The following is a 12,892-nucleotide window of genomic DNA, read 5'->3' as shown; positions in this document are numbered from 1 at the left end:
TTATGAGCCTGAGGGTCTCAACAGAATGAAAGATTTAGATTTCAAGCATCTGCCATTTAAAAGAGGACAGAGAGAGAGAGGCAAGGATGGCATCACTCTGGAGAAGGAAAGAGTGAAAAGAGACTTACTGATGTTTTTGATTGTGTGTGTAGGGCAGAAGTGTGAGATGATTATTTCATGGTATTTTAAGAAGGTTTGTAGAATATTCTCACATGTATGTTGTGTTTGATGGCTGACCTGTGCATGCATGCGTGTAGTAATACCAGTAATTTTTGACCTTGTGGGTGCATTTTTTGGTCCCCATGATGAAAACAGCTTATAAATCATACTAAATTGTTTTTTTGTTTTTTTTTTTTTTTGAAAATCTAAAAATGCTGAACATTTTCTATGAGGGTTGTGTTTAGGGTTAGGGGATAAAATATACAGTTTGTACAGTATAAAAATCCATATGTCTATGGAAAGTCAACTTGTGGGCCTTCAGGCAGACACACAACACACAGACACACTTCTTACAGAAGGCTTTTGCATTAATGATGTGACCCAGAATAAGAGTGTGTCTGGCACTAACTTTCAAATTCTGAGACTGGTTGTTTGCCTAAACTACAACAGTACTACTGCCAAACCACATCAAATTTTCACAAGTTCTATCTTAGCATTACAAGCAAACATCAATTCTAATGACATAATGACAATGAGAATCATACACGTATTAGTTAAGCAGATCATTTTGCACTGCCCCGTGAAATAGAAAAAAAATTGACATAAAAATAATTGTACAATAATATTCTAATATTCACTTTATTATTAATATTACTATTATTATTATTAATTATATATATATATATATATATATATATATATATATATATATATATATATATATATATACACTACTAATAATAATACTAATACAGTTTTAACAAGTTAATAATTTTAAATAAATATTTATTGTTAATAAAATGACCAAAGCACTCCCGACTGTGTATACATAGCCTCAGAGATCATGTGATTTTCTGGAGGCACTGCATCGCTGTTATATTACTGTTTTAAAATAATAATAATATTCTAAAACTCACTTTATTGTTATTATTGTTACATATGTTTACTATTATTATTTGTATTGGTTTTAATAATAATAGAATGAACAATAATAGAATTATTATTATGTTATTGTTGTTGTTATTATTGTTAATAATTATTATTATAAACATATATCAACAATAGCAACAACAACTATAATAATAATACAGTTTAATAAGTGAATTTTTATACAAGTTAATAATTTTAGATAATTTTATTGTAATAAAATTGCCAAAAGCACTCCTGACTGTGTCTACATAGTCTCAAATATCAAGTGTTTTTCTTTATTTACTCTTCCCTATTGTGGAACTCTGGGCACCATGCAGCAATGGCAAATGTTTGTGAAGGGTGTGTTATTTCCTCCGGGAGTCACATGTTTTCTTAGGCAAAGAGATACGGACAGGTTTAGAATTATTTTCTTAAGCAGTAAATTGAATAGAAGACTGAATCTCGTATCTCATCAGTCTGTGTGTCACTGAATTAGAACAGCTTTCAGTGCGTGTGTTCAGTGCATGGCTGCCTTAGAGGTGTGTGTATGACTGCAGGTGACAGGCTGGATTACCTGAACAGCCCTAATGTGTCACCTAATCACCCACTGAGACTGACACACTCTCCCTCAGTGTGTGTGTGTGTGTGTGTGTGTGTGTGTGTGTGTGAGAGAGAGAGAGAGAGAGAGAGAGAGAGAGGTTTAGGTACGGTAGAGCAATGGCACCACAGGGTTAAGCTGAAAGAAAGAGATGAGAACAAATATTTACAGAGACATTTTTTCCCCTGTATTTTATTTTTTTTTATATATATATATATTTATATATATATATATATATATATATATATATATATATATATATATATATATATATATATATATATATATATATAATATGCAGTTGCAAGAAAAAGTATTTTGATCATATTCATATATATATGAATATATTAAATATAAATATTAATATATATTAATATTAATATATATACATTTATTTTTAATGTAATGTAATATAATATATTTTTCAAGTTTTAGCACTATTACCTGATTGCAGTTCCTTTAGTGAATCGGGAGCTTACCGTGGACAGCATAAGCACATTAACAATTCTAGCAACTGGTGCCATTAATTTAGTGAATTCCCCCCAAGACACTCTCTCTCTCGTTAGTTTTCACTCTCAGTCCTGTCTTCATCTCCATTTGGTCTGTTTAGTGGTCTAATTAGTGATGTTTTTAAGTTTATTCTCTGTAGTGCCAGGCCTCAGGAGAGTACAGAGATACACAAATACAAGTTCAGGCACACTACATGATAAATATATGGAAAACGAAAAGAAAGAAGTTACAAAAAATAAAACAAGTGGATAACGATAAAATGCTTCCATTCGCTCACCTCGGGCAGATTTTCCCCAAGAGCTCTTACAGAGAAAAAAAGTCAGACCCATTTAGTCGTGGATACACACAGCGACACCTTGGCAAGATGGTGAGACTCCCCTGCCGATTTCCTCTTTGGAATAATGGCTTCTCTCTTGAGTGCTTCCAGAACATTCTAGAGAATGAGAGATTGATGGTGGAGAGGAGCAGCCCTGCTTTTTTTTTTTTTTTTTTTTTTTGCTTGCTGGCAATAATATGTGAAAGGGACTTGGAGTGTTGTGGCAGCTGTAAATCTGAAAGCTTGTGTTTGTGATATTTCTGCTCCTGTAATGTCAGAGAATTAATTTTTTTTCTCCACCTGTGTGGGGATTCTTATATTTAAGATGGGGTTACGTTGTCTATTAGTATATAATGAGGAGAAGTTGTGTGAGAGAGCACACCTGGTTTCCTTCTAACTGTAATGTGACAGTAAGAGGGTCTGAAGCATTTGTCAGTGATTCTCAGCAGTAAACGTTCTGGACACATTTTGAGCCAATTACCTCTCGTCAGAGAGAAGACGCTTCCCCACTGCGGAATGGCGGTTTGTGCGTGTGTGTGTGTCCAAGATGTGTTATGTAATTGTTTTGCTAACAGGCTTCTCTGTCATTTTAAGTCACTCAAGCCTCAATGCTTCACACACACACAATAAACTTTAAAACTGGAAAAGGACTGACAAGTGACATGTTTAGAATGACCAAAGATGTACTTTGAAATATTTTAGTTATTTAGAGTCCATATTTCTTTGTTTTTTATATCAGTATTTCTTTCTGCATTTATTTAATAAAAAAATACTGTAAAAACTGTAATATTGTGAAATACTATTACAATTTAAAATAAACTGTTTTCTATTTTAATGTATTTTAAAGGGGACATTAACTGCGTTGTTTTATTGTTTTATAATGTTTCCTGGGGTGCACTTATAATGTTAGTATCCTTTTTACATCAAAAATTGTCATAATTTAGATATAAAAGTCATTTTTCCTACCCTGATTTTAGCCCTCTGAATTGAACGCTCTGTTTTAAGAGGCGTGTCTGCTGTGAGACTTCAGTGTAAACGCCCACTGCTGTGATTGGCTAACATCTTTGCATATAAAATAGCTAAGTATTACTCTCTTGAAAGCTTAGCACGTTTTTACTATTACAACTCTCAAGGTTAATCGTGAAAAGTGTTAATTATAGCATTACATTTAGATCTATGGCATTATATTTAGATTGTGGCATGAAATGTTGCAGTGATGAACAATGTAGCCGATCACAAACATGTTGTTGAGCGCATGAAAGCAGTGATCTCGTCATTGCAACTCAATTTCTGCACACTAACAAATGCTTTCATCATCACTAACAGTGCAAACGCGATGTAACTAAGAGATTTTTGAATAAACGGGAGTTTTGGCGCGAGTCCAGAACTTAGTCACTGATAAACTCGTGCTGTTTGATTGACAGCTCCAGTGCGCTCTGTTTGATTGACAGTTCCAGAGACTGTAAAGGGAGCGTTCTTTGATCACTTTCTATATATAATCACCATTTAAATAACATATTATTTTCATCCTACTAAGAGAAACAACGTGAAGTTGACTGTTTAGTAACTGGTTTGATTTACTGACACATAGACAAAGAACATCTGATTGTACATGAATCATTACATATCAGATCAGGCATTAGAATTAACAGTTACTTACATGTTGTTGCATTACTGTTGAGTCCATATTGTACAAGTCTGTTTGCAAAGCCTGCGCCAAAAATGCAATTGATTTACCAAAGAATCCATAGTGGAATATATAACGAATACAAATAAATAATGCTCAATTGAGACATTCACATTATTGAAAATAAATAACCATATTCCTAGCATTAGGATCCTTTGAAAGGTAATGTTATTTTTAGTCATGTTTCACTCTTCTCTCCTCCTCATCTCACTAACACTCCTATCTAGATAAGCACATTCCAGGATCAGTTGTTCAATGGGCCTGGTGTCAAAAAAAGCTTTTATTGGACTAACAATGAAGTTTTCAAGTATGATGACCTCTTATATATCAAAAGCTCAAGGAAAAGTTGATTTCTCAGTTCATGACCCCTTTAAAATTTAATCTATTCCTGTGATGGCAGAGCTTAATTTCCAGCATCATTAGTCTTCAGTGTCACATGATCCTTCAGAAATCATTCTAAAATGCTGATTTGATGCACGAGAAACATTTTTTTTATTATTATCAATGTTGAAAGAAGTTTTGCTGCTTAGTGATTTTGTGCAAACTGTGATATTTTTTCAGGATTCTTTGATGAAGTTGAATTTTTTGTAACAATGTAAAAAGTCTCACCAAGGCTGCATTAATTTAATAAAAAATACAGTAATATTGTGAAATAGTATTACAATTTAGTGGTAGGTTTTTCTTCCTTTGATAAGAAAGCTGAATTTTCAGCAGGCTTCAACACAAGCATCAGCAGGTCAGCAGCAAACAAGGTCAAAGTTGAAGTGATTTGAACTTTGCTCCATAGAATTGAATGCATTAGCTGTTGTTGGATCATTTGTGTGATTACTCAAGTGGTGTCTGTCTTAAGGTTGCAAATGCAGTATTTTGATTGCTCCGCTGACCTAAAACCTCAGCACTCACATGCATCATGACAGCTGGTTTTTCTTAGCAACCACAAGTTTTTGAATCTCTCATTCTGTCGGCAGTTGCAGATGACTGCACATTAGTGCACAGAGCCTTCACTCCGGCGCTCTGAGATCAGAAGTGGAATCTTAACATAGCCATTACAGTATGGAACAGATATTTTCAGAGTGCTTTAATACTCCAAGAAAAAGCATGAAAATGTGATGCATATTGCTATGATGTGCATTGTGTGGTATTCCTTCAGGGAAGGACAGTCAGGTCAGCTGTCTCTTGTTTAGAAAAAGTGAGACGCTGAAGTCCTTTGAGGTGAATGTGAATCGGTTCATTTGAAAATTCTGAACCGTATCATTGCTTAGGATCCGTAAAGAATGTGATAATGGCTCTGCCCTAGAATGAGGCTGGAGTTTTCTTCTTCTGTCTCTTTCTTCTGACACAAAAGTATTTACAGATTTTCATGATTCAGCCTTGCACCTCTTTATGTGGTAATTGTTTATACAATATGCCTTCTGGCAATGTTAATTTCTCTAATATTAGCATATGCGTTCCTCAAATCTGAATATGCATAGTACAAATTTGCATCGTGTCCTTTATGCAAGAGGGTTCACGGTTACAATGTCATAATGTGCAATTATCTCATCTTTTGCAGCATTCAATATCATTTTCTTATTGAGAATTACAGAATTTGCAGTATATCTTCTCCATTGCTTTTGGTTGCATTACTTTTGGACCACAACAGCATTAATTGAGTTCATGTTTTTCAGATTTATTTGAGTAGAGCTTCTCTCTTCTAATCACTTCTAATCACTCTTCATGGACTAATTGCTTAGGTTATGTCCTCTTACAACATCATGAAAGAGATTCTGCCTTAATTTTAACCTTTCTCTGAGGACTCTTGTCACAGCACAGGGAGTGATGGAGGTCAGTGGAGAAGAAAGGCAGAAAAACCAGTTGAACCTACAAGCAGAAAATCTAAGAATAAGCTTTAATATGGGATGGACTGGGACTTAAATATAATTAAATTGTATATATATTTTTATTTTTATACATTATATTTTTATGATACATTTATATTTATATGGTACATTTTAAATAATTCGAAGTATATAATTAGAATGAATTCCTTCAAATAATTATTTAAAGAGACAGGAGACTTAGAACAAATGTCTTCTATTTAAATTCGAAAGGATTTGTAGTTTTTCAATGAACTTAGTAGAAGAGGTGCAATTGATTGGATTTTTGCAGAAGACTGAAGATTGGAGTGTGTGTCTGAGCTTTGTGTCCCATGTTGCCCTAGAGAACATTGCAGTCTTAGACAGTTTTCAATGTTGCCAGTGCCCAAATCCACAACATTGGCTACAATGGACTAGCCAGAGGAAACCTTTCTCCCGTTAAATCTTTGTTTTTGCTTTGTATGTTTGAAGTTTGACAGCCAGCCTATACAATGATGGTCCCAGCATCCCTCTGCTCCCTATGGCCAGTTCATCCCTGACTTTACTGCAGGTAGTGAAATCAAATTTAAAGTGTTCTTCATAAAACTTTGTTTGTAGATGTGCTGAAAAGGCGAACAAGGATTATTGCCTTGAAAGGGGTCAGAAGAATTAGTTATTAATGAGCTTTCATTTCTCGACGTTATTAAAAACAACACAAATGCCGGCAGCTCCCTCTGTGATTGGAACTCATTAAGTAATTTCTGTTGGTTTTGTGTGAATAACTCTAAGCTGTACCAGGAACTGTGTGTGTGTGATCTCAAATAAAGCCTCCGTGGGACAAAAAAATGTTGTAATGTTCAAACAGAGAATGTTGCAGCGTTCAGCTCTTGTTTTGCTGACTTTCAGAAAGAGGGCAAAAGAGAATGACAGACTTTCTCTGTCTGTGAGCTCAGTGTCTGAACAAATCCATCATTTTTGTGTGTTTGTGTTCAGATCTATTAGTTGCACTCGGTATTCTTCAAAACAGATTCTTAAGAAAATCAAGAAAAAAAGGTGATGTGTGTAATTCTGCTGATCTTAAAATGTCTTTTTTCCTATCCTGGCTTAATGTGAATAGTCAAGTTAACCATTTGTATGTTGATTTCTACTGAAACTGTGGCACTATCAAAACATTACTCTATTTATTTGACCATCCTACCTCATTGGCTTGACTTTTTATATATATATATATATATATTATTGGGAAAGCGAGAAAGTGCAGCTGGTATTCTGCGGAAAATGAGTATTGGAAGCGTTTCAGATATTTCAGTATCGAAAAATCTATATTTTTGACAACACTACATTGCACTTAATGTATTATTTCAGTGAAATATATATATATATTTATAGTAGTGAAAAAAAACTACATTTGTGTATACAGTGTGTGTATGTATATATATATATATATATATATATATATATATATATGTAACAGTTTAAATATATATATATATATATATATATATATATATATATATACTGTATGTATATATATATATATATATATATATATATATATATATATATATATATATATATACATACACACACAGTGGGTACGGAAAGTATTCAGACCCCCTTAAATTTTTCACTCTTTGTTATATTGCAGCCATTTGCTAAAATCATTTAAGTTCATTTTTTTTCCTCATTAATGTACACACAGCACCCCATATTGACAGAAAAACACAGAATTGTTGACATTTTTGCAGATTTATTAAAAACTGAAATATCACATGGTCCTAAGTATTCAGACCCTTTGCTCAGTATTTAGTAGAAGCACCCTTTTGATCTAATACAGCCATGAGTCTTTTTGGGAAAGATGCAACAAGTTTTTCACACCTGGATTTGGGGATCCTCTGCCATTCCTCCTTGCAGATCCTCTCCAGTTCTGTCAGGTTGGATGGTAAACGTTGGTGGACAGCCATTTTTAGGTCTCTCCAGAGATGCTCAATTGGGTTTAAGTCAGGGCTCTGGCTGGGCCATTCAAGAACAGTCACGGAGTTGTTGTGAAGCCACTCCTTCGTTATTTTAGCTGTGTGCTTAGGGTCATTGTCTTGTTGGAAGGTAAACCTTCGGCCTAGTCTGAGGTCCTGAGCACTCTGGAGAAGGTTTTCGTCCAGGATATCCCTGTACTTGGCCGCATTCATCTTTCCCTCGATTGCAACCAGTCGTCCTGTCCCTGCAGCTGAAAAACGCCCCACAGCATGATGCTGCCACCACCATGCTTCACTGTTGGGACTGTATTGGACAGGTGATGAGCAGTGCCTGGTTTTCTCCACACATACCGCTTAGAATTAAGGCCAAAAAGTTCTATCTTGGTCTCATCAGACCAGAGAATCTTATTTCTCACCATCTTGGAGTCCTTCAGGTGTTTTTTCATGTGTCTTGCACTGAGGAGAGGCTTCCGTCGGGCCACTCTGCCATAAAGCCCCGACTGGTGGAGGGCTGCAGTGATGGTTGACTTTCTACAACTTTCTCCCATCTCTCGACTGCATCTCTGGAGCTCAGCCACAGTGATCTTTGGGTTCTTCTTTACCTCTCTCACCAAGGCTCTTCTCCCCCGATAGCTCAGTTTGGCCGGACGGCCAGCTCTAGGAAGGGTTCTGGTCATCCCAAACGTCTTCCATTTAAGGATAATGGAGGCCACTGTGCTCTTAGGAACCTTAAGTGCAGCAGAAATTTTTTTGTAAGCTTGGCCAGATCTGTGCCTTGCCACAATTCTGTCTCTGAGCTCTTCAGGCAGTTCCTTTGACCTCATGATTCTCATTTGCTCTGACATGCACTGTGAGCTGTAAGGTCTTATATAGACAGGTGTGTGGCTTTCCTAATCAAGTCCAATCAGTATAATCAAACACAGCTGGACTCAAATGAAGGTGTAGAACCATCTCAAGGATGATCAGAAGAAATGGACAGCACCTGAGTTAAATATATGAGTGTCACAGCAAAGGGTCTGAATACTTAGGACCATGTGATATTTCAGATTTTTTTTAATAAATCTGCAAAAATGTCAACAATTCTGTGTTTTTCTGTCAATATGGGGTGCTGTGTGTACATTAATGAAGAAAAAAAATGAACTTAAATGATTTTAGCAAATGGCTGCAATATAACAAAGAGTGGGTGAGTAAGGGGGTCTGAATACTTTCCGTACCAACTGTGTATGTATGTATATATATATATATATATATATATATATATATATATATATATATATATATATATATATGTTGGGTTAAATGTTTTCTAGCACAATCATTTTATGCAAAATGTAAAAATATATTTTGTCATAGGCAATTCTAAATGGTCAATAGTGATTATTATTTTTCTTGCAATTCCAGTTCATGATGCTAGTAGTGCAGAATTTATACTTTAAACTGTTACATAGCTTGAACATTTTAGACATTTAAAAATATTAAGGTCTATTTAATTGAATAATATACAGAATAAAAACCTGTTCATGTACTTAAATGGGTTATCAGAAGCTATTTTGTTGACCTGTTTTGCCTTTAGTCTGACATTGTTCGTGTCTTTTACAGTATCTTGAGAGAGACACACACACAAGTAAATGAATATAATCAGCTGAACTAAATGAATCAAGCACCACAAATCAGTTTCAGTAAAGAATGTGATGAAACGTGATGAAAAAATTATGTGGAGAAAAAGTGGGATCTGAGAGAGACAAAGTGGGGGGTGAAGAGAACAAAAGATATAATTTAAGACAATCTCCAAGCATAGGTAATCTGTTGGCAGACCATGGCAAGACACAAAAAGAAGTGACTGCTTTAGAGGAAGATAAAACATGTATAATTTACATTTTTCTTTCCCAACACAGCACACATTATTGATAATCCCTTATGCTGAAATTCATGATGTTACATGGTAAATGTTTCATTTATATACAAGGAGCGGCACTTCTTTTTTGATATTGATGTTGCTGTTTTATGTTTAGTATTCAAACATTAATAAATCTTTCTGATACTGTTTTTCATAATTATAATTTCTAAATAATAGAGATGGAAATTGTAATATCTCAATTTGCATCAAAAGTCTTATAAATATGGAATTTGGTCAAAATGCAGCAATAGTCTATTTATCTTCAAGTGAAAGTTGATGTTAATTCCAAAATTTTTGTAGATGCCATTTCCAATCAAACTAATGGTATTTCTTGTCTCCATATTCAGTTTATATTCCGTAAAATAATCGATGTGAAGAAGGAGGAAGAGGAGAGGCAGCGCTCAAAGAATGAGGTCCCACTCTCCATTCCTGTGGACCACCCGGTCCGAAAACTTTTCCAGAAGTTTAAACAGCAGAAGGAGCTCCGTAACCAGGGTGCTTCGGCCCAGCTCGACCTGGAGAAGAATCAACAGCAGCCCACACGCATGCCAAAACCACACACCTCCCTCATGCAGAACTCGCTGCACACGGTTCAGAACGGGTCCACAAGCAGCGTGGTCACCATCTCCCAGATCACACCCATCCAGAACTGTCTGGCCTATCCTAAAGCGGGCGACTCCATCAAGCAGATCAACCGCGACATCATGGAACTCAAGCCTGCTGTGGCCAGCGGTGACCAAGTCGCAAACCGGCTCAAAGTGAATAACACGGCACGGACCAAACCCGCAGGAACCGGCCGTGGCTGGATGAGACTGAAAAACAACATGGCTGCCCCAGGTTCACCTCCAGAGGAGGAGAGGAAAGAGGGATTAAACAATGCAGCTAAGGCCGTGTCCATGGAGCGCCTTTCACCAGAAGTCAAAGTTCAGATAGAGAGTGTTGAGGTGGTGGGAGAATCCAGGAAGAATTCGCTCCGCAAAACGGACTCTTGGGATAGCGGCCTGACCTACAGCGACCAGAGACTGGATAGGGTTTCAGAACCACAGAGCCCTATACCTGGACTTGGAGGAAGAGAAGGACCAGCCCGTGATTTTTACCCCAGTAGCGAGAGCTCATTCCTGGCCTCGCTGCAGGAGGCCAGGGTGGAGCTGAGGACAGAGATCCAGGCTCTGAACGGAAGGATGGCGACTTTAGAAGAACGGGTTGGACAAATTCTCAGGCTACTTTTAGAGACTTCAAAGGCCTCATCTAGTGAAGACTCAAATCTGAAAACACATAGACCCAAACTTAAAGCACAGGGCAGCATCCCAGTGTCCACACTCACTACACCTGATTCTGAAAAGGATGAGGGATCGCCATAAGAGTTTTGAATTCACTAAGCATTTGAGATGAAGCATTTGTAGCATCACTTTTATGGTGCATCCACATCTGGCACCTATACCTGCAGCTCATAGAGGAACGTCCTAAATAGGAGCTGTGATTTTAGAGGATATAGTTGTCACTTGAACATCTGTATGGGAGCAGGAGTTGGTTTTTGAGTCTAAATAACTGCCAAGAACTCTAACCCTCTCAGAGTACAGTGGCAAGTACTGCTAAATAAAAAATAAATGGATTTTTAGTTTTAGTGCTTTAATGTTCAATCAGCACTTTTTGCACACTGAAGTAATGCAGGAACTATCTCTCCACCCATATTTTTTTGTATATATTCTGCATGTCCAGCTGGGTTCTGGCTTGCCAAAAATGTACAACCCTGATGATGTCTATACAACTGAAATATTTAAATGCTTGTATATTATGCAGTTAACTGCATGCAGATCTATTTATTCTCACAGAATGCTTATTTTCAATGTCTAAATGAAAGAGACTGTTGATTGTCTTGATATCACCGTAATGTACATTCAGGTTTTTAACAACACGTAGCATGACAAATCACTGAGGGAGAATGTGACTTTTTTTGAAACAGTTACGTATGCATGAATGACTTTCACAGCACTCAAGAACTTTGCCTTAAAGGACCTTAACATCACTCTTGAGATAAAGCTGGAGAGGAAAAACCTGCAGTGGTTATCAGTATAGGACAGATCTGTGTTTTTTTGTGTCTGTCGTTCTGTACATTTTAATCATGTGTCAGCTTTCATTTTTTAATTTTTTGGATTTTTTTGCAAATTTTCAAGGATTTTGGAGGGTGTAGGATTTTTTGCAGTTCAATTATGTACCACTCAATGTTATTGGGGTTTGTTTCATTTTATATTGCACCAATAGCAGCTTTTGGTGACTGCAGCTTCACCATTGCATATTTGTCAACTGTGTTATATGCAACCTTAATAAAAAATGGTAAATAAATATTTCCAGTTTTAAGGATCAGCCACAATATTTTGTTCTCGTATGCAAGACAACATTATGATTTGTTGATCTCTCAAACAAAGTCCCTAATCATAGGACTGGAATGCCCAGAGTTGTCCTCACGAATTGAAACACCTGAAACACATCCTGACCGTCTCTTCAGTAGATCAAGCCCAGTCTGTAGATCAGGACTCCACAATGACAGTAAAATGGAACCAAATCTGAAAAACTGTTTATAAGGACTATTTAAAGGTATTATTGTACCCTTACTTAAAGGGATAGTTCACCCAAAAATGAAAATTATCCCATAATTTACTCACCCTCAAGCCATCCTAGGTGTATATGACTTTCTTCTGCCAGCCAAACACAATCAGCGTTATTTTAAAAAAATGTCCTGGCTTTTCCAAGCTTTATAATGGGAGTGAATAGTAACTTAGATTTTGAAGCCCAAAAAAGTAATCCACATGGCTCCAGGTGGTTAATAAAGGCCTTCTGAAGCGAAGCAATGCATTTTTGTAAGAAAAATATCCTATTTATAACTTTATAAACTTTAATCACTGGCTTCCGGTATAACACAATGTCTAGTTCCGGCTGAAGAGTGAACTCTGACCCAACGCATGACGTACTGACGGAAAGCGCAGAGGATAGAGCAAAACAAAACACTG

The 12,892-nt window shown here is 36.3% G+C and overlaps 1 protein-coding gene across 1 annotated transcript in view; it reads left to right on the top strand.

The window, feature by feature from the left end:
* kcnh5b (potassium voltage-gated channel, subfamily H (eag-related), member 5b) overlaps positions 1 to 12,237 on the top strand; it is a 45,417-nt gene extending 33,180 nt beyond the window's left edge. The window contains exon 11 of the mRNA XM_051918088.1: positions 10,232 to 12,237. Coding sequence (XP_051774048.1) covers positions 10,232 to 11,245 — 1,014 coding nt within the window. The 3' untranslated portion in view covers positions 11,246 to 12,237. The remainder of the gene's footprint in view (positions 1 to 10,231) is intronic.
* The last annotated feature ends 655 nt before the right edge of the window (positions 12,238 to 12,892 follow it).

Source organism: Ctenopharyngodon idella, chromosome 13, assembly GCF_019924925.1.
Source record: "Ctenopharyngodon idella isolate HZGC_01 chromosome 13, HZGC01, whole genome shotgun sequence".
NCBI lineage: Eukaryota > Metazoa > Chordata > Actinopteri > Cypriniformes > Xenocyprididae > Ctenopharyngodon > Ctenopharyngodon idella.
This window is presented reverse-complemented; position numbering and strand designations above follow the sequence as displayed.